This window comes from Scyliorhinus torazame, chromosome 15 (genome assembly GCF_047496885.1).
Source record: "Scyliorhinus torazame isolate Kashiwa2021f chromosome 15, sScyTor2.1, whole genome shotgun sequence".
In the NCBI taxonomy this organism is placed as follows: Eukaryota; Metazoa; Chordata; class Chondrichthyes; order Carcharhiniformes; family Scyliorhinidae; genus Scyliorhinus; species Scyliorhinus torazame.
Genome location: NC_092721.1, coordinates 10,437,880 through 10,460,456, shown reverse-complemented (window position 1 = coordinate 10,460,456; position 22,577 = coordinate 10,437,880). Strand labels below are relative to the sequence as shown.

The following is a 22,577-nucleotide window of genomic DNA, read 5'->3' as shown; positions in this document are numbered from 1 at the left end:
AGACTTCCGGTTGCGGCTATGCCTGGGTAGGTCGCACGTTCGACAGCTCCCACCGTGAACGGACTTTTGGGCCCTCTTGAGGAGCCCCAGCAGCACTTGGACGACGATTCCCGGTGTGGGAAGGCAGCAGTAAGGTTCCCCCAGCACTGCATGGAGTGGCCAGAAGTGGAGTGGTCAAAAAAGTGATCTTGGAGGAGAGAGGAGAACGGGCGCGAAAAAGTAAGATGGCAGCGGGCGGAGACTAGGCAGCGTGGGCGCAATGGTGGCGGGGGCAGCAGGAGTTCCTGAAAAGCTGCTTTGCGGAGCTGAAAGCAGAGATGCTGGCCCCAATGAAAGCGTCGATTGAGAGGCTGGTGGATACCCAGAAGGATCAAGGGGCGGCGATTAGACGGGTGCAGCAGAAAGCCTCTGAAAACGAGGACGAGATCCTGGGCATGGCGGTGAAAGTGGAGGCGCACGTGGCGCTGCATAATAAGTGGCAGGAAAAATTTGAGGACCTGGAGAACAGGTCGAGGAGGAAGAATCTCCAGATTCTGGGTCTCCCTGAAGGTGTGGAGGGGTCCGACATCGGGGCATATGTAGTCACGATACTAAATATGCTAATGGGCGCGGGAGCCTTCCCGAGGCCCCTGGAGCTGAATGGGGCTCACAAAGTCCTGGCAAGTAGGCCTAAGGCAAATGAGTCGCCAAGGGCCGTAGTGGTGAGGTTTTGCCGCTTCACGGACCCAGAGAGTGCGTCCTGAGATGGGCGAAGAAAGAACGGAGTAGCAGGTGGGAGAATACGGAGATCCACATCTACCAAGACTGGAGTGCAGAGCTGGCCAAGAAGAGGGTAGGATTCAACCGGGCCAAGGCGGTTCTCCACCGAAAGGGGATGAGGTTTGGGCTGTTGCAGCCAGCGCGATTGTGGGTCACGTTTCAGGACCGCCACCATTATTTCGATATGCCGGAGGAGGCGTGGACCTTTATTCAGAATGAAAAATTGGACTCAAAATGGTTTGCTGTGGGTTTTGGGAAAGCTGGGGAGTGGCAAGGGGGGGATTGGATGTGATATGTGTGTTTTACTGGGCATGAGTATTGTTTTGGAGGGGCCGCTCCTCGTGTTCGAAGAGGGGAGGGGGGGCAGGAGGCCCTGGGTCATTGGGGAGAGGCTGCAGGAGGAAGGAGCTGCGCCACGGGGCGGGGCCGGCCCAGGTAGAAAGTCGCGGGCTTTTTACCCGCGCTAAAGAAGGGGGGCGTGGCCCGACTGGAGGGGCGGTGCCTGAGAGGTGTCCGTGTCGACTTGAAGGGGGAGGAGGGGGACTTTGACGGGGATTCTAAATGGGGCATCGTTGGCAGAGGCGGGAGCGGCTGGGGTCAGCAGGAGTCAGCTGACTTTACGGGAGTGCAATGGGGCTAGACCGTTTTCTAGCCGGGGGGGGGACTGGGTTGCTGCTGCATTGACCGAAGGGGAGCTGGAGGTAAGATGGAGAGTCGGGGCGGCGGTCCTCCGCCTGGGGGGCTGGAGAGTGCGGGAGGCGTGGGCACGTGGCTGGCCTAAGAAAGGAGATGGCTAGTCGGCAAGGGAGGCGGTCCCCCGATCCGGCTGATTACATGGAACGTGAGGGGCCTAAACGGGCCGGTCAAGAGGGCCCGGGTGTTCGCGCACTTAAAGGGACTGAAGGCAGACGTTGCTATGTTGCAGGAGATGCACTTGAAGGTGGTGGATCAGATCAGGCTGAGAAAGGGATGGGTGGGGCATGTCTTTCATTCGGGGCTAGATGCGAAGAATAGAGGGGTTGCAATCCTGGTGAGTAAGCGGGTTTCGTTCGAGGCGCTGAACATTGTGGCTGATAATGGTCCTCCGGTTGCAGGGGACCCGGGTGGTGCTGGTGAATGTGTATGCCCCAAATTGGGACGATGCAGTGTTCATGAAGCGTATGCTGAGTCGGATCCCGGATCTGGAAGCGGGGAGCCTAATAATGGGGGGGGATACTTTAATACGGTACTGGACACGGCACTGGACCGATCCAGGCTGCCAGCTGCAGCCAAGTTTCTCAGGGGGTTTATGGATCAGATGGGGGGGGAGTGGATCCGTGGAGGTCTGCTAGGCCGGCGGCCAGAGAGTTCTCTTTTTTTTCTCCCACGTGCATAAGGCCTATTCACGGATAGACTTCTTTGTGGTGAGCAGGGCACTGATTCCAAGAGTGAAGGGAACGGAATATTCGGCCATAGCAATTTCGGACCACGCCCCGCACTGGGTGGAGTTGGAGTTGGGGGAGGAAAGGGACCAGTGCCCGCTGTGGCGCTTGGACGTGGGACTGTTGGCAGATGATGAGGTTTGTGGGCGGGTCCGGGGGTGCATTCAGAGATACATAGAGGCCAATGATATGGGGAAGTACCGGTTGATGTGGTGTGGGAGGCTCTGAAAGTGGTGGTTAGGGGGGAGTTAATCTCAATTAGGGTTTACAGGGAGAAGAGAGAGAGGATGGAGAGGGCGAGGTTGGTGGGGGAGATATTAAGGGTGGATAGGAGGTATTCCGATTCCCCTGAAGAGGGGCTGCTGAAGGAGCGACGGAGCCTCCAAACGGAATTTGATTTATTGACCACGTGGAAAGCTGAGACCCAGTGGAGGAAGGTGCAGGGGGCAGTATACAAATATGGGGAGAAGGCGAGCCGGATGCTGGCGCATCCTCCACACAAGAGGGAGGCAGCGAGGTATATTAGAGGAATCTGGGACAGAGGGAGGAACACGGTGCGGAGTTCGGCTAAAATAAATGAGGTATTCAGGGATTTTTATGGGAACCTGCATAAGTCAGAACCCCCGGAGGGGATACGGCGGTTCCTGGACCAATTGAGGTTCCCGAGAGTGGAGGAGGGGCAAGTGGAAGGCCTGGAGGCCCCGATTGGGATAGGGGAGCTGATTACGGGGCTGAGAAGCATGCAGGCGGGCAAGGCCCCAGGGCCTGATGCGTTCCTGGTCGAATTTTACAGGAGGTTTGTGGATCTGCTCGGTCTGCTGCTGGTGAGAACCTTCAACGAGGCGAGGGAGGAAGGGATTCTCCCCCCGACAATGTCTCGGGCGCTGATCCTTAAGCGGGACAAGGACCCGCTGCGGTGTGGCTTGTATAGGCCGATCTCGCTCCTTAATGTAGATGCCAAGTTGCTGGCAAAGGTCCTAGCCACAAGGATTGTGTCCCGGTAGTGATACAAGAGGACCAGACTGGGTTCGTGAAGGGCAGGCAGCTAAATGCAAATGTGCGGAGGCTCCTGAATGTGATTATGATGCCCTCGGAGGGTGGGGAGGCAGAAGTGGTGGCGGCAATGGACGCGGAGAAGGCCTTTGATTGGGTGGAGTGGTAGTACTATAGGCCTCCAAATAGTTCTAGGGGTGTAGAGGAAAGGATGGCGAGGATGATCCTGGATAAGAGCAAAAGTAACAGGGTAGTTATTATGGGAGACTTTAACTTTTCAATTATTGACTGGAAAAGATATAGTTCGAGTACATTAGATGGGTCGTTTTTTGTACAGTGTGTGCAGGAGGGTTTCCTGACACAATATGTTGACAGGCCAACAAGAGGCGAGGCTACGTTGGATTTGGTTTTGGGTAATGAACCAGGCCAGGTGTTGGATTTGGAGGTAGGAGAGCACTTTGGGGACAGTGACCACAATTCGGTGACGTTTACGTTAATGATGGAAAGGGATAAGTATACACCGCAGGGCAAGAGTTCTAGCTGGGGGAAGGGCAATTATGATGCCATTAGACGTGACTTTGGGGGGGGGGGGGGGGAGGGTGGATAGGGTGGAGAAGTAGGCTGCAAGTGTTGGGCACACTGGATAAGTGGAGCTTGTTCAAGGATCTGCTACTGCGTGTTCTTGATAAGTATGTACCGGTCAGGCAGGGAGGAAGGCGTAGAGCGAGGGAACCGTGGTTTACCAAAGAAGTGGAATCTCTTGTTAAGAGGAAGAAGGAGGCCTATGTGAAGATGAGGTGTGAAGTTTCAGTTGGGACGATGGATAGTTACAAGGTAGCAAGGAAGGATCTAAAGAGAGAGCTAAGACGAGCAAGGAGGGGACATGAGAAGTATTTGGCAGGTAGGATCAAGGAAAACCCAAAAGCTTTCTATAGGTATGTCAGGAATAAGCGAATGACTAGGGAAAGAGTAGGACCAGTCAAGGACAGGGATGGGAAGTTGTGTGTGGAGGCTGAAGAGATAGGCGAGATACTAAATGAATATTTTTCGTCAGTATTCACTCAGGAAAAAGATAATGTTGAGGAGAATGCTGAGACCCAGGCTATTAGAATAGATGGCATTGAGGTACGTAGGGAAGAGGTGTTGGCAATTCTGGACAGGCTGAAAATAGATAAGTCCTCAGGGCCTGATGGGATTTATCCTAGGATTCTCTGGGAGGCCAGGGAAGAGATTGCTGGACCTTTGGCTTTGATTTTTATGTCATCATTGGCTACAGGAATAGTGCCAGAGGACTGGAGGATAGCAAATGTGGTCCCTTTGTTCAAAAAGGGGAGCAGAGACAACTCCGGCAACTATAGACCGGTGAACCTCACGTCTGTAGTGGGTAAAGTCTTGGAGGGGATTATAAGAGACAAGATTTATAATCATCTAGATAGGAATGATATGATCAGGGATAGTCAGCATGGCTTTGTGAAGGGTAGGTCATGCCTCACAAACCTTATCGAGTTCTTCGAGAAGGTGACTGAACAGGTAGACGAGGGTAGAGCAGTTGATGTGGTGTATATGGATTTCAGTAAAGCGTTTGATAAGGTTCCCCACGGTAGGCTATTGCAGAAAATACGGAGGCTGGGGATTGAGTGATTTAGATATGTGGATCAGAAATTGGCTAGCTGAAAGAAGACAGAGGGTGGTGGTTGATGGGAAATGTTCAGAATGGAGTTCAGTTACATGTGGCGTACCACAAGGATCTGTTCTGGGGCCGTTGCTGTTTGTCATTTTTATCAATGACCTAGAGGAAGGCGCAGAAGGGTGGGTGAGTAAATTTGCAGACGACACTAAAGTCGGTGGTGTTGTTGACAGTGTGGAAGGATGTAGCAGGTTACAGAGGGATATAGATAAGCTGCAGAGCTGGCAAATGGAGTTTAATGTAGAGAAGTGTGAGGTGATTCACTTTGGAAGGAATAACAGGAATGTGGAATATTTGGCTAATGGTAAAGTTCTTGGAAGTGTAGATGAACAGAGGGATCTAGGTGTCCATGTACATAGATCCCTGAAAGTTGCCACCCAGGTTGATAGGGTTGTGAAGAAGGCCTATGGAGTGTTGGCCTTTATTGGTAGAGGGATTGAGTTCCGGAGTCAGGAGGTCATGTTGCAGCTGTACAAAACTCTGGTTCGGCCGCATTTGGAGTATTGCATACAGTTCTGGTCACCGCATTATAGGAAGGACGTGGAGGCTTTGGAGCGGGTGCAGAGGAGATTTACCAGGATGTTGCCTGGTATGGAGGGAAAATCTTATGAGGAAAGGCTGATGGACTTGAGGTTGTTTTCGTTGGAGAGAAGAAGGTTAAAAGGAGACTTAATAGAGGCATACAAAATGATCAGGGGGTTAGATGGGGTGGACAGTGAGAGCCTTCCCCCGCGGATGGAAATGGCTGGCACGAGGGGACATAGCTTTAAACTGAGGGGTAATAGATATAGGACAGAGGTCAGAGGTAGGTTCTTTACGCAAAGAGTAGTGAGGCCGTGGAATGCCCTACCTGCAACAGTAGTGAATTCGCCAACATTGAGGGCATTTAAAAGTTTATTGGATAAACATATGGATGATAATGGCATAGTGTAGGTTAGATGTCTTTTGTTTCGATGCAACATCGTGGGCCGAAGGGCCTGTACTGCGCTGTATCGTTCTATGTTCTATGTACCTGTGGGAGGTGCTGGGCAGATTTGGGTTCGGTGAGGAGTTCATAGAGTGGGTCAAACTGTTATACCAGGCCCCGGTGGCAAGCGTATCTGCGAACCGGCGGAGATCAGAATATATTTTAGTATGTACCGTGGGACAAGACAGGGGTGCCCCCTGTCCCCTCTGTTGTTTGCATTGGCAATTGAGCCGCTGGCCATGGTGTTGAGGGAATCTAGAAACTGGAGGGGGTTGGTCCGAGGAGGGGAGGAACATCGGGTCTCATTGTATGCTGATGACCTGCTTTTGTACATCGTGGATCCAGGGGAGGGGATGGTAGAGGTCATGCGGATCCTTAGGAAGTTTGGGGACTTTTCAGGTTATAAGCTTAACGTGAGGAAGAGTGTGCTCTTTGTGGTGCATGCAAGGGGCCAGGAAAGGGGGCTGGAGGAGCTGCCGCTTAAGAGGGCGGAGAGGAGTTTCCGATATTTGGGTATCCAGGTGGCCAGGAGTTGGGGAGCCCTGCATAAGCTTAATTTGGCGCGGTTGGTAGACCAGATGGAGGAAGACTTTAGGAGATGGGACGTGTTGCCACTCTCCCTGGCAGGCAGGATGCAGTCTGTTAAGATGACAGTCCTCCCTAGGTTCCTGTTTGTGTTCCAGTGCCTGCCCATCCTCATCCCCAAGGCCTTTATTAAGCGAGGAAGCAGGAGCATTATGGGGTTTGTATGGGCAATTAAAACCCCGAGGGTCAAGAGGCTGTTTCTGGAGCGTAGTCTGGACAGGGGTGGGCTAGCACTACCGAACCTTATTACTGGGCAACCAATGTGGCAATGATTCGGAAATGGGTAATGGAGGGAGAGGGCGTGGAGTGGAAAATATTAGAGGCGGAGTCATGCGTGGGCACTAGCTTGGGAGCGTTGGTGACGGCACCGTTGCCGCTACCGCTGACACGGTACACCACGAGCCCGGTTGTGGCGCCGATACTGAGGATCTGTGGGCAGTGGAGACGGCACGGGTGAGTTGAGGGCCTCAATTTGGTCCCCAATACGGAATAATCATAGTTTGCACCGGGCGGATTCCAAAGCTGGCATCGGGCGGGAATTAAAAGGATGGGGGACCTATTTATCAACGGGGCTTTTGTAGCCTGGGGGCACTGGAGGAGAAATTTGGGTTACCCCCTGTAAACGCTTTTAGGTATATGCAGGCGAGGGTGTTTGTGAGAAGGCAGGTAAGGGAATTTCCGCTGCGCCCCTCACGGAGAATTCAGGACAGGGTGACCTTGGATGTATGGGTGGGAGAGGGCACGGTCTCGGCGATCTATCAGGAGTTGCAGGAGGCGGAGGAAGCCTCGGTGGAGGTGCTGAAGGGCAAGTGGGAGGAGGAATTGGGCGAGGAACTGGATGAGTGCTTCTGGGCGGAGGCCCTGGGCAAGGTTAACTTCTCGTCTTGCGCCAGACTTAGCCTGATCCAGTTCACAGGGCACATATGACAGGGGTGAGGATGTGCAAGTTTTTTGGGGTGGAGGACAGATGCATGAGTTGCTTGGGGAGCCCAGCAAATCACGCCCATAAGTTCTGGGCGTGCCCAGCGCTGGAGGGGTTATGGAAGGGCTTCGCAAAGGCTATGTCCAAAGTCTTGGACACTTGGGTAAAACCGAGCTGGGGGATAGCAATATTCGGGGTATCAGATGAGCCGGGAGTGCAGGAGCCGGAAGAGGCCGGAGTTCTGGCCTTTGTGTCCTTGGTAGCCCAGAGGAGGATCCTACTATTGTGGAGGGATGCGAAACCCCCAAGCGTGGAGGCTTGGATTAATGACATGGCAGGGTTCATCAAGTTGGAGAGGATAAAGTTTGCCTTGCGAGGGTCGGTGCAGGAGTTCTCCAGGCGGTGGCAACCGTTCCTAGACTTTCTCGCGGAACGTTAGGTGGTGGTCAAGAGCAGCAGCAACCCGGGGGGGTGGTTTGGCTTGTTTTTATTATTTTAAGGGGCGTTTGCCCCATTTTTGTTCTTAGTTTGTTAGATAGTTAAATGTTTAGTGGTTCAAGTTGATGGAGGGGATGGAGTTGGCCTCCCTTTCTATTTTTCTTATGTATATTTTCTTTCCTTTTTGGAGTGTTTTGTAAAAAATTATTGGAAACCTTGAATAAACATACTTTTTTTTAAAAAGCTGCAGCATTCATATCTTCTGAGATTTTTTAACTCCTGGAACGTAGCTATTTATACAATTCCATACTCCTATGGAATAAAGTACAGAATCTTTGAACCTGCACTAATAGCTGCTTAATTTAACAAGTGGGTCATAGATTTTTTCACCACCTATTTATCATAATATTTGCATTCAAAATGCATTCTTTGGGCAACTGTTTGCATAATAGGCTCGGTGTTTTTACTTGGGAGTGGTACTTTGCAGTTGAAGTTAGTTTCAGTAATAGTAACAACAAACTATTGTACTTTTTTTAAAAAATATATTCACTATGTATTTTTTTGTCTGCTCTCTCTCTTTTTGTAAAGCATGAATTCAGAATCATACCCGGTGAATTAATTTGTTTAACTTTGCAAACTGGGGAATGGTTGTCTGAGACGGTCTTGCACTTTCCCCCAACTGAGCAACATTCCATTGAACCAGTTGCAGATCCTGGTTTGAAAGTGTTATTTTCCCCAAACTGCTTGAGCAACTTTCTTTCTCTGTATGGGTGGGGTGGTGCGAAGAACACGTTTGACTGGAAATCCAGTATATTTGAACACACTGCTAATAAGTTGGCCACCGTACTAACTTAGTAGAGAACTGGGCAGCATGTGGCGCAGTGGATAGCACTGCGGCTCTTGAGGACCCGGGTTCGAATCCTGGCCTTGGGTCACTGTCCGTGTGGAGTTTGCACATTCTTCCCATGTCTGCATGGGTTTCACCCCCACAACCCAAAGATGTGCAGGTTAGGTGGATTGGCCACGCTAAATTGCCTCTTAATTGGAAAAAATAATTGGGTATTCTAAAAATTTATATTTCAAAACAATTTTTGAAACTTACTAGAGAACTGGTAAATTTCTAGTCTTTGAGGTGTGTTTCCTCTGAAGGGCACAGTAACAGTATAATAATCTTTATTGTTACAAGTAGGCTTAAATTAACACTGCAATGAAGTTACTGTGAAAAGCCGCTAGTCGCCTGTTCGGGTACACGGAGAATTGAGAATGTCCCATTCACCTAACAGCACGTTTTTTGGGACTTGTGGGAGGAAACCGGAGCACCCGGAGGAAACGCACGCAGACTCTGGGAGAACGTGCAGACTCCGCACAGTCAGTGACCCAAACCGGGAATCGAACCTGGGACCTTGGCGCTGTGATGCAACTGTGCTAACCACTGTGCTACCATAATGCATATTGGGAAAATGCACCATACCCTTGTAACTCAACACTCCAGCCCAGATAAAATAATCTAATTTCAAGATAATTAAAATCAAAGAACCCAGGATTCTATAGTGATGAAGTGCACATGTATGATTTTATGATTATGCTGTATAGTTCTGTCAGAGCAAGGGTTTGGGACTAATTGGATAGGCCTCTTAAACAATGGACCAAATCACCGTCACTTGTGCTGTATGATTCGATGTGGAACTAGGAGTGTTTGCAAAATCAAACTGTCAAAAGTATAAAACTTATTCAGGCAGTTGTATGAGTCTGGCTGTTTGCAGTTTTTATTCCTTGGGTAAAATCATTTTTGTTTCAATATTATTGCATTTTCACTATCAATGGCTAAAATGTGCATTAAAATGGCTGACGGTCTGATTTTAAATTGTCTGTAATGGGGAAGGAATGGTGTCAGTAAACACATTAGACTCAATGTATTTGGCAAGGGGTAGCAATTCTTGAGCCAGTGAATCGTTTTTTACAGGAGAGGTATTTCTGCATATGGTTGCATTCAGAAATTCTCTAAAATTTGTGTTCATTTAATTATTACCTCTAGTTCACGTATTTGACACCTGAAGATTCAGTCAACATATAAAGACTTGTTTTGGGGGTGGGGGGGAGGGGGGCGGCAGCACGGTGGCGCAGTGGCAAGCACTGTTGTCTCACGACAGAGGTCTCAGTTCCATCCCGGCTCTGGGTCCCTGTCCGTGTGGAGTTTGCACATTCTCCCCGTGTTTGCATGGGTTTCACCCTCACAACCCAAAAAAGATGTACAGAACAGGTGGATTGGCCACGCTAAATTGACCCCTAATTGGAAAAAGTGAATTGAGTACTCTAAATTTCTAAAAAAAAACAAAGTCCTATTAGGTGAATTGGACGTTCTGAATTCTCCCTCTGTGTGCCCGAACAGGTGCTGGTATGTGGCGACTAGGGGCCTTTCACAGTAACTTCATTGCAGTGTTAATGTAAGCCTACTTGTGACACTAATAAAGATTATTATTATGATTAGACCTGGATTTTCTGCGAAGCTGTATATGTCAATTTGATGGTGTGTGTGTGTTTTCTGTCCCCAGGATTGTTTTTGCTGATTTCTTTATAATGAATCTGATTCTATGGGGCGAAGGATCTTCAGCAGCTATACCTTTTGGAACACTGGTTGCCATCCTGGCAATGTGGTTTGGCATTTCAGTGCCTCTGACCTTTCTTGGTGCTTATTTTGGCTTCAAGAAACATGTAAGTTTCATTGGTTTAGGTTTATTGTTTTTATTTGGACTAAAATAGTTGAACTAATTATTACTGTCATAACAATTAAAATTCACAATCATTTTAAATATTTTTTAAAAATCTGTTTCTCTGTGATAATTACAGCAATGAACGATGTCTTGGACTAGTCAGTGGCTTTGCATGGTCTTTTTTTTTTTAAGTATGTTTATTCAAAATTTTTCAAATACATTTTTACAAAACACTCCAGAAAGGAAAGAAAATATACAAAAGAGAAATAAAAAGGGCATTACGCCAACACACAAAGCAACTTAATCCTCTAACCATTAAACTATCTAACAAACTAAGAACAAAAATGGGGCAAACGCCCTTACATAAACCAGAGGCCCCCCCCCCGGGGTTGCTGCTGCCATTAACCTCCACCTAACGTTCCGCGAGAAAGTCTAGGAACGGTTGCCGCTGCCGTCAGAACCCCTGCACAGACCCTCTCAAGGCAAACTTTATCCCCTCCATCTTGAGAAACCCCACCATGTCATTGATCCAAGCCTCCACACTTGGGGGCTTCGCGTCCCTCCACATTAGTAAGATCCTTCTCCGGACTACCAAAGAGGCAAAGGCCAGAACTCCGGCCTCTTTCGGCTCCTGCACTCCTGGCTCGTCTGACACCCCAAATATTGCTATCCCCCATCTCGATTTTACCCAAGTATCCAAGACTCTGGACATAGTCCTTGCGAAGCCCCTCCAAAACCCCTCCAGCGCCGGACACGCCCAGAACATATCGGCGTGATTTGCTGGGCTCACCGAACACCTCTCACAATTGTTCCCTACCCCAAAAAACGTACACATCCTTGCCCCGTCATAAGCACCCTGTGCACCACTTTAAACTGGATGATGCTGAGCCTGGCACAAGACGAGGAGGAATTAACCCTGCCCAGGGCGTCAGCGCACAGGCCCTCATCCGGCTCCTCACCCAGCTCTTCCTCCCACTTGCCCTTCAGCTCCTCCACCGGGGCTTCCTCCTGCAGCTCCTGGTAAATCGCCAAGACCTTACCCCCTCCGACCCACATACTCGAAATCACCCTATCCTGTATCCTCCGGGCAGGCAGCAGCGGAAATTCCCCCACCTGCCTCCTCACAAACGCCCTGACCTGCATATAACTGAAGGCATTTCCCGGGGGTAACCCAAATTTCTCCTCCAGTGCCCTCAGACTGGCAAAAGTCCCGTCAATTAATAGGTCCCCCATCCTTTTAATTCCCGCCCGATACCAACTTAGAAATCCGCCATCCATCCTGCCCGGTTGTTCCGTATCGGGGACCAAACCGAGGTCCCCACCTCCCCCCAGTGCAGTCTCCACTGCCGCCAGATCCTCAGTGTCGCCGCCACTACCGGGCTCGTGGTGTACCGCGTCGGCGGTAGTGGCAACGGTGCTGTCACCAGTGCCCCCAGGCTAGTACTTTGCATGGTCATGTGTAACATGTTACATCCACCACTACGTTTACATGAGCTTAGGATGGCACAGTGGCGCAGTGGTTGGCACTGCTGGTTACAGCGCCAAGGACCCAGGTTTAAATTTATGTTTTAAAAAACATGTACAAGGAACTTTCAGGATGTGGCGGTAAAATATTGGTCGCAAATGGATTTAGATGGGTGGACTTTGTTTATTGTCACGTGTACTGAGGTACAGTGAAAGGTTTTTTACTGCGAACAGATCATTAAGTACATGAAAAGAAAATACATTATAGGGCAACAGTCTATAAGGCAGTCTTGGATCATGTCGCTGTGATGTTGACTGTTCCAGTTTACGGCTTTTGCTGAAAGTGAGACATGCTATCGAAGCTTTGTCTTGCACTCATTAGGACAACTAGCAAGAAATAGCAACAGTAATGGAGAAAAACTATTTATACTGCACAAGAAGAGATTGCTGATTTGTTGGCAAGCAGATTAGCCATTGGCAGAGGCATTGTACTCTCTTCTCGTGCAGTATAAATTGTTGTTCCCCATACTGTTGATATTTCTTGCGAGGTAGCCTGATGAGTGCAAGATGAAAAGTTTCAACGGTATCTTTTTTCTCTCCGTAATACTCAGGTCCTGTGGCACCAAACGACTATTTATTGCTTTTCTTAAATGAACAGTTGAGATTGACTCAATTTCAAATCTGTTTGCACGAATCCAAAGCTGTTCGGTAGCACTGAATAATGTAATCACTCTTGCAGACAATGGAGCACCCTGTTCGCATCAATCAGATCCCACGCCAAATCCCAGAACAATCGTTCTACACAAAGTCTGTGCCTGGAATCTTTATGGGTGGCATCCTGCCATTTGGATGTATCTTCATTCAGCTTTTCTTCATTCTCAATAGTATATGGTGAGTCCTATCGTGGAAAGAAACATCAGCAACACAATTCCATTCACGGATCTATTCCTGTAATAAATGCACCTGTCAAAATAGAAAGCGGGCTCAGCACTATATGTAAAAGGAGCATTATTTTACAATATTAATCAGAATTAATGTATTTCACTACAATTTGTACAACAACTTCCATTAATTAGGCAACACACATACTGTGAATTTACTTTCTGATGGAGTTTACCGCCAGCTAATTTTGCTATCATTGCAGGTCTCACCAGATGTACTACATGTTCGGTTTCCTATTCCTGGTGTTCATTATCCTCATCTTAACCTGTTCTGAGGCAACTGTTCTTCTCTGCTATTTCCATCTTTGTGCTGAGGTATGTTTATAAGACTAATTTAGTGGAGTTGCTTAGAAAGGTTTAGTGAAACCTGTTGCTGCTTTGATTATCAGGTGCAATGTAAATTTCGAATTGGCATATTTAATGTAATTTGTTACTTTGTAAAAGAGGGGCGGCACGGTGGCACAGTGGTTAGCACTGCTGCCTACGGCGCTGAGAACCCTAGTTCGATCCGGGCCCCGGGTCACTATCCGAGTGGAGTTTGCACATTCTCCCCGTGTCTGCGTGGGTCTCACCCCCACAACCCAAGGATATGCAGGGTAGGTAGATTGGCCACACTAAATTGCCCCTTAATTGGGAAACTTAAATAAATAAATCAATGGAAAATCTTTTTTTTAATTTCTTTGTATAATGCACCTGCGCAAGTTAAATCTACAGATGGTGCAATGTTGGTTTGAACGCTACATGTATCAAAAGGATGTGTACGTTTTGCCCATCGCTGCAAAGTCACAGTTTTTAAAATTAATCCTCTATGCTCTGCTCACATTTGAGAGCAGTTTTGTACTGAATTGACAAGCGTAAGTGTCACTGTGTACACAAACATGCACACCTCTTTGAAGCAGAACTTTAATTATAAATTGGATAATCCCTAATTTTATTGTCGTGCATCAGCATATGATTTAAACCTTAAGTAAACAGTTGTGAGTATTTGAGAAGGCGAAACATTATATTTGTGCTAATTATATACGGGATAATTTGTCGCCGGCCATGTGCTCCAGCAATAAGTATGGCTTTTTTTTATTGAATCATTATTTTATGAACTCTGTCCACTTGAGGTGCACCAGCGATTTAAAGTTGGTGCCCAATGACACTGAGAAACATTTGCCTTTTTTTGAACTTTAGTTACGTTTTAATTACAACAGTTGAGCGCAACTGATGTGCAAAATGCACTGTTGTGGCTTTATTGAAGCCTGTGTGGAATTGAAAGGAATGTTTCTTCTGGCGGAGGGCCTTACAGGGTAGGTAGTCTCAGAATAAGGGGATAGGCTTTTAGGACTGAGAAGAGTTGTTTGAGGGCATTACCAGTGCGGTAGATAACGGGGAGCCAATGGATGTGGTATATCTGGATTTCCAGAAAGCCTTTGACAAGGTGCCACACACAAGTTTGCTGCATAAGATAAAGATGCATGGCATTCAGGGTAAAGTAGTAGCATGGATAGAGGATTGGTTAATTAATAGAAAGCAAAGAGTGGAGATTAATGGATGTTTCTCTGGATGACAATCAGTAGCTAGTGGTGTCCCTCAGGGATCAGTGTTGGGCCCACAATTGTTCACAATTTACATAGATAGTTTGTAGTTGGGGACCAAGGGCAATGTGTCCAAGTTTGCAGATGACACTAAGATGAGTGGTAAAGCAAAAAGTGCAGAGGATACTTGAAGTCTGCAGAGGGATTTGGATAGGTTAAGTGAACGGGCTAGGATCTGGCAGATGGAATACAATGTTGACAAATGTGAGGGTTATCCATTTTGGTAGGAATAACAGCAAAAGGGATTATTATTTAAATGATAAAATATTAAAACATGCTGCTGTGCAGAGAGACCTGGGTGTGCTAGTGCATGAGTCGCAAAAAGTTGATTTACAGGTGCAGCAGGTGATTAAGAAGGCAAATGGAATTTTGTCCTTCATTGCTAGAGGGATGGAGTTTAAGACTAGGGAGGTTATGCTGCAATTGTATAAGGTGTTAGTGAGGCCACACCTGGAGTATTGTGTTCAGTTTTGGTCTCCTTACTTGAGAAAGGACGTACTGGCATTGGAGAATGTGCAGAGGAGATTCACTAGGTTAATCCCAGAGCTGAAGGGGTTGGATTACGAGGAGAGGTTGAGTAGACTGGGACTGTACTCGTTGGAATTTAGAAGGATGAGGGGGGATCTTATAGAAACATATAAAATTATGAAGGGAAAAGATAGGATAGATGCGGGCAGGTTGTTTCCACTGGCGGGTGAAAGCAGAACTAGGGGGCATAGCCTCAAAATAAGGGGAAGTAGATTTAGGACTGAGTTTAGGAGGAACTTCTTCACCCAAAGGGTTGTGAATCTATGGAATTCCTTGCCCAGTGAAGCAGTAGAGGCTCCTTCATTGAATGTTTTTAAGATAAAGATAGATAGTTCTTTGAAGAATAAAGGGATTAAGGGTTATGGTGTTCGGGCTGGAAAGTGGAGCTGAGTCCACAAAAGATCAGCCATGATCTCATTGAATGGCGGAGCAGGCTCGAGGGGCCAGATGGCCTACTCCTGCTCCTAGTTCTTATGTTCTTAAGAGGAGGTATTTCTTCACTCAGATGGTGGTGAATCATTGGAATTCTTTACCCCAAAGTTGTGTAGAGGCTGTCGTTAAATATGTTCAAGACCGAGATCGATAGATTTCTAGTTAGTAAAGACATCAAAGGATATGGGGATAGTGCGGGAAGGTGGCGTTGGGTAGAAGATCTGCTATGATCTAATTGAGTGACTGAACAGTCTCAAGCAGCCAAATGGCCTGTCCCGCATATTTACTATGTTCCTATATTAACCTTATAAAAGTATGAATTTTTGGAGGGAAACAAAAGCACACTCTGATTCTTCAACCATCCCATCCAGCATCTAGCAAAGTAGTTATCCTATCTGGAAAGACTATCATTGTGGAGCTCAGAATAGCATGAGCCCCTGTGTCTGCGTGTGTTTCACCCCCACAACCCAAAGATGTGTAATTTTGGTGGATTGGCCAGGTTAAATTGCCCCTTAATTGGAAAAAATAATTGGGTATTCTAAATTTATAAAACAAAAACAAAAAAGAATAGCATGAGCCATTTATTGCAGCACAACACATATAAGATCATTTTCACAAAGATGTAATCAAAGTGTAAAAAATAAAGCAGCAATCCGACAGAGAGAGAGATAGAATGTTATGCTGATAGAGTGGGAGGGAGAACATGTGGAGGATACGCACCAACATGGAACTGTTGGCCAAAGGGTCAGCTTCTGCACCATGCTTTCTATGTAATTGTAAGGATCCTCCTGTTTAATCGCTGTTTCCCCTTTCCTCAATGTCCGTTAATCTTTTCGCTACTGCCTTTTTTTAGCCCATGGGTGATGCCTTTAAGGCCGAGCAGCTTAATTTAATTTTAAAACTGGAATCTCCAGGATGTGCGGTTTGGTCTGATATCAGTGACGACCTAGACTGACTGGCTTGGCTGCTGGCCAATGAGTAATTCCCCAAAGCCGGGTTCTTCTCGAGGGCAGACAATGATTGGTCGAGGTTGTCTCTGGGGTGTTCCTTCCTCTGTGTGACTGTTTTTCTTTTACTTTCGTTTTGGTCAGAAAGCAAAGACCTTTCTCTCTCCCCAGCCAGATGGAACTGCTAAATAAAAAAACAGTCCAGCCACTGGCCGAAGGCTGGGCCAGTTGGTTAAAAACTCTTTTAAAATCTTGTGTGGGGAATTCTGTTCTTATTCGTCATTCTGGTGGAGTTGGAAACAGGTAAAAATTAACCAGGCCTGAAGCGGATCCTTTGAGTGAAGGCCCAGGTTAATAAAAGTTAGTGATTTCCCAGAGGAAATCCTACACCAGGGAGTTCTGACTGAATGTCACTGCCAGCGGATCCTTGTTCGTATCCAACCGGTGGTTTCAAATCTTAAGCATCCTGGGAGGACAGTCTGCTGCAACGACTTCAACATTGGAAGCACGGACACTCATTTTTCATTTCCTATTAATCCCCTTATTATTTTCACCCTCTTCCCTCCCTCTGTGTGGATCTGTCTTGTGTATGTTTCGGTAGAGGATGGGACAGTAAAAGGGGATGTAGTAGAGTAGCTAGCTGTTATTCCGTTATGGTTGTGTATTTAAACTTTGTTCCTAGAGTCCCTACAGTGCAGAAGGCGGTCGTTCGGCCCATCAGGTCCGCACCGACAGTTGGAAAGAGCACCCTACCTAGGCCCACGCCTCCACCCTATCATAACCCAGTAACCCTCACCTAAACCATTGGACACTAAGGGCAATTTATCATGGCCAATCCACCTAACCCGCACATCTTTGGACTGTGGGAGGAAACCGGAGCACCCGGAGGAAACCCACGCAGACACTGGGAAGAAAGTGCAAACACCACATGACCGGAATTGAGCTGGGTCCCTGGCGCTGCTAACCACTGTGCCACCCTTCGTTTTATAAATAAAGTGATGATCAACCTAGCCTGGTGGTTATAATTTATTGAGCAGTCAAGGGGCCAAAGATTCTGCAAACTTTATACAAATTATTAGGTATTTCACTTGTGTTGGGATTCTGGTGTCTGGGGCTGGAATTGACCGTGCAACAATCCAGGGTGTCGTAACAAATAAATATAAAGGAAAAACCCAAGTCAAAATTACATGCTAAAATGTTATGCACAATATGCAGTAATAAAGTTGTACTTTGAGTTTATAGTCACTCAATGGTGTATTGTTTTAAAAGCGTCAATTTCCTGGGAAGCATGTTCTGTGTTTACATTTCATAATCTCAACGCTGCCTTGAAAATTTGCATTTACCTCCTGTTTTGCAGCTAGGCTTGCTTACCAATAGGAATTTGAATTGATCCCAATTTTTGCAGGCCGTGAATGAAGCATGTGATCCTCAATTATCCTTTCTCTTTAAAAAGATGATTTTATTCCTCATCATTACAGGACTACCACTGGCAATGGCGATCATTCCTAACTAGTGGGTTTACAGCAGTATATTTCTTGATCTACACGGTCCATTATTTCTATTCCAAACTCCAGATAACCGGCACTGCCAGCGTCATTTTGTACTTTGGATACACAACGATAATGACTTTGATCTTCTTCCTATTCACAGGTAATCTGTTTAAAACAATTCCACACACACTGGTATTTATCTCTATTGAATGTCACATTGTTTTAGTGGTGTTTACCCTCCCCTCCTTGGCTGCATTAGTTCCATTCCTGAAACAGGCACTGACTGGTATTTAACGGGCAAAATCTGAAGCCCTCCTGACCATTTGAATAGAAGAATGTGACGGTTTTATTGAAACATAGGTTTCTGGGGGAACTTGCCAGGGTGGATACATGGGGGATGTTTCTCCTTGTTGGGGAATCGAGAACTAGAGGATGCAGTTGAAAGGTTAGCGGCCTCCCAGGTAAGAATGAGATGAGGAGAAATGTCTTCTTGGAGGGCCCAGAGTCTGTGGAATTCTCTTCCACCAGCGCGCAGGGGAGGCTGGTCATTAAATACATTCACGGTTGAGTTACAAGTTTTTGATTGACACGGGGGTCTGGGGTTATGAGGGTCAGATAGGAAAGTAAAATTGAGGCCATAATCATAGAATCATAGAATTTACAGTGCAGAAGGAAGCCATTCGGCCCATCGAGTCTGCACCGACCCTTACAAAGGGCACCCTACTGAAGCCCACGTATCTACCCTATCACCGTCACCCCCACTTAACATTTTAGGGACACTCAGGGCAATTTAGCATGGCCAATCCACCTAACCTGCACATCTTTGGTCTGGGAGGAAACCGGAGCACCCGGAGGAAACCCACGCAGACACTGGGAGAACGTGCAGACTCCGCACAGACAGTGACCCAAGCCAAGAATCGAACCTGGGACCCTGGAGCTGTGAAGCAACTGTGCTAGCCACTGTGCTGCCCAATCAAATCAGCCATGGCCATATCAAATGGCGGGGAGCAGGTTTGAGGGGTTGAATGTGCTGTCTGCTCATAATTGTGAAGTTTATTCTATGGTAAATAAAACACAGGAATGTGATAGAGTAAAACAGTTTGTAAGATTCTGAATGACAGTTTTGTCCTGATAAATCATAATTGTGGTTTCAAAAAAATATCCACTGGGATCTGATTAAAATTCTAAAATAGTAATTCAGTCCATAAAGCACTGAAATCACTTTAAATTTGGCGTTATCCTTGATCCTTCGATTAGATCCTCTTTTTAACCAACTGGTCTGGATTCCATATAATGAACAATTTTGATTATATTATTTTATTACAGTCATTACAAGCTCTTGGATGAATTTATTTGTTTAGATCATTTGGCCCCATTTTCTATTCATAAATCTTAAGGGACTCTGATGAATATTGATGGGGATTTTCAATTCAATAGCATTTTCCATAATCTCAGGGTGTCTCGGTGCTTTACACAACGTTTCAAAAGTACTTCATTGTCAGCTAGAAAACATGGCAGCCCGTTTGTGCACATCAAGGTGCCACAAGCAGCAATGTTATGATGACAAGTTAACTGTCTTAGTGATGTTGGTTGAGGGATAAATATTGGTATAATATTTATCCAATATAAATATTGGATAAATATTAGTGCTGCTCTTTGAAGTAGTGCCATTGGATCTTCCGCATCCACTTCAGAGGGCAGAGGAAGCCGTGGTTGTAACGTCTCATTTGAAAGTTGGCGCCACCAAAACCCCCTCAGTCCTGCGCTGAGGCATCAGCCTGGATTATGTGTTCAAGTCTCTGGCGTGAATGTTGAACTGAAAACGCTGTGATTAGGAGGCGAGTGGAACTTATGCCACAACCAGCACCTTATTTAACCCCCAGCTCCAAGCAAATATGATCTAAAATGTTAATTTCTTTATCGGCAGTTACATTGTATGGGAGGGTGCTTTAATTTCATGCACCAGTAGTAATGCAATGTAATTGGCTGAATGGGGTAGTAGCGAGGAAGGTGATTATAATGCCTTAATGTGGGAGAAAAGGGAAGCATGGTGGCACAGTGGTTAGCACTGCTGCCTCACGGCGCCGAGGTCCCAGGTTCGATCCCGGCTCTGGGTCACTGTCCATGTGGAGTTTGCACATTCTCCCCGTGTTTGGGTCGGTTTTGCCCCCACAACCCAAAGATGTGCAGGTGGATTGGCCACACTAAATTGCCCCTTAATTGGAAAAAATGAATTGGGTACTCTAAATTACTTTTTTAAAAGAAAGAAAAAAATGTGGGAGAAAATGGCAGTATTAATGACCTCAAGTTGGGTTTCTAAGAAGCAGAATTGACCTAGTGCGCATTTGCCCACTCCATTGAATATCTTTGGACCGTTGGGGTTTGGTTACATAAATGAGTTTAGTTGATATCCCTTTTATAAGAGTGTGAAAGATCCCAGGACTCTCTTTCAAAGAAGAGTAAGGGAGCTGTCTCTGGTGTCCTGCCCGATATTTATCCCTCAGCCAACACACCCATGTATGCGAGCTTACTATGTGTAAATTGGCTGCTGTATTTTCTACATTGCAACAATGACTACCCTTCAAGAGCACTTCTGTGACTGTAAAGTTTGGGGTGTACAGAGGTCATGAAATATTCCAGATAAACACAAGTCTTTTTTTCCCTTATCTGGAGCTCCCCGTCACAGCCAGGAATCTATGATCTCTAAAGGAGAGAGAAGTAAATTTGTAAATGCAGCCAGAAAATCATTCCCTCTGCTATTCGTGGCTCAGATTGCAAGCAATCTCTTGATCTATCATGCTGTTGAAATGTGTTTGGCCATGCAGCAGACTGGAGAGAATGCTTTCCATTCAGAGCTGAGCACATTGCCTATAGTAATGGCTTTGGGATATGTAAAGCTGCAAGATAAATCTGTAATTCTACTCTTGTTGTTAGTTGACAGTGCACAAATTTGTGTCACAAATACTCTACATATGTGTATTCTGTCAAGAGGGAAAGACCAATTTGGAAAATGTCCAGTGCCGTAGTTTCTGGTGGTGCCCTGCTGTTAAGTCAATGATTTACTTGCTGAAGGCACTGGCGTAGCTGTTGCATTCCAGGTCATTGGCCATCCTCGGCAGGAAGAATGCCACTAGCTGCAAGATAGATCTCTGATTCACAGCTGGGTTGGCAGGTATCATAGGCAATGAGCTGGTAAAACATCAGCACTTCGCGGAGCATGAAAGATGATATCACTTGTGGTCCCTTAACATGACTCACTGGCGAGCTTTCAAGGCAACAGCACTTCATTTTTTTTTTATATACTGCACCTGAATGTTAATGATTTTCTTTACAAGCTCTACATTTTCTTTCAGGAACTATTGGTTATGTTGCATGTTTTTGGTTTGTGAGCAAGATCTACAGCGTTGTCAAGGTGGATTAAAAGAACTAACTTGGGGAAGTGTACGTATGTTTGACAGAACTTGTCTTTACCGAATGGACTTGATGAATTGCACATGGAAGAGTCTGGTTGGATGAGAAGAACTATTGAAGTTACTGAAGCCATGTTGATATTTTCTATCTAAAACTTATTGGGATATATATTGCAATGACTGCATATTTGTTCGGTTTGGAGGAAAACCTGCCCTACTTGCCTTTCTGTGTTGGGATTTGTTTTAAATCTTTTTTTTATATTTTATATTTCTCTTTCAACAGTTTCTTTAAGACACAATGATGCTTCTGTAAATTCTGTAATACCATCTACTGCAATAGCAACCTTTAACTGTCAAAACATCGTACATTTGAGAGGAAAAAAAAACTGCAATAAGTCCCAAAAAAACTTGGTTTCTAATTAAAAATGTACTTTCCTTGTTACTCCGTCCACTCTTCTACTCTTCATTGCTCATTAATTGATTTTTGAAGTTACAAAACGATGGTCATGCAAGCAATTAAGGAGTTTGTGTGACTTTTCCTCCTTTTGTCTTATCACCAAGAGGCATGGACCCATTTTATTTTTTTAAAGCCTCCTGTCACAGCCGCAGATGTTTCAGATGGACATGTTTCGGATGGCTGTGTTGCCATGGGAATGGTTGATCAGTCACGCCGGCACGGGATTAAAAATGTGCTCCCATCCCAATTTAACCTAGAAAGATTTACTTAAACAGGGGCAGCACGGCGGGTTAGCCCCTGCTGCTTCACGGCGCCGAGGACCCGGATTCGATCCCGGCTCTGGGTCACTGTCCGTGTGGAGTTTGCACATTCCCCCCCCCCCCCCCCCGTGTTTGCGTGGGTTTCAATTTTAGCTGCCTCCTCAATCCTCTTTTTTTTCCCCCCTCTGCCTTCTTGCAAACACTGATTCGTGGGAGAAGGCTGGGTAATTACACCAAGTGAATTGTTTGTTCAGAGAGCCAGTGCAGACACGATGGGCCGAATGGCCACCTCCTGCATTAACAGTTCTGTGATTGTGTGATGTTTCCTGTTTCGGTCTTGGATGACTCTGCCTGCGATGCAGAAAGAAGTTGTAAAGACTTAATCCTTTTACTTTTTTTCAAAAAAACTCATTGCAAGGTGCAAGGGAGAGTAGGACTCGTGGGGCAGATAGAAGGCAGTGGAAGTTGGAGAAAACGAGAAGGAACGTGGCTGAAAATAGAACAATGAAAAGTTGAAAGTATATTTCTGCCGTACTGCTAACCATTTTCCATGCTCAAATCCTTCACATTCCACTACTTAAA

The 22,577-nt window shown here is 46.3% G+C and overlaps 1 protein-coding gene across 1 annotated transcript in view; it reads left to right on the top strand.

Annotated features, from left to right (window-relative positions):
* tm9sf2 (transmembrane 9 superfamily member 2) overlaps positions 1 to 21,720 on the top strand; it is a 65,164-nt gene extending 43,444 nt beyond the window's left edge. Inside the window, exons 13-17 of the mRNA XM_072476068.1 lie at positions 10,325 to 10,484; positions 12,687 to 12,838; positions 13,092 to 13,203; positions 17,857 to 18,028; positions 21,222 to 21,720. Of these exons, the coding sequence (XP_072332169.1) occupies positions 10,325 to 10,484; positions 12,687 to 12,838; positions 13,092 to 13,203; positions 17,857 to 18,028; positions 21,222 to 21,289 (664 nt within the window). The 3' untranslated portion in view covers positions 21,290 to 21,720. The remainder of the gene's footprint in view (positions 1 to 10,324; positions 10,485 to 12,686; positions 12,839 to 13,091; positions 13,204 to 17,856; positions 18,029 to 21,221) is intronic.
* Positions 21,721 to 22,577: the final 857 nt, after the last annotated feature.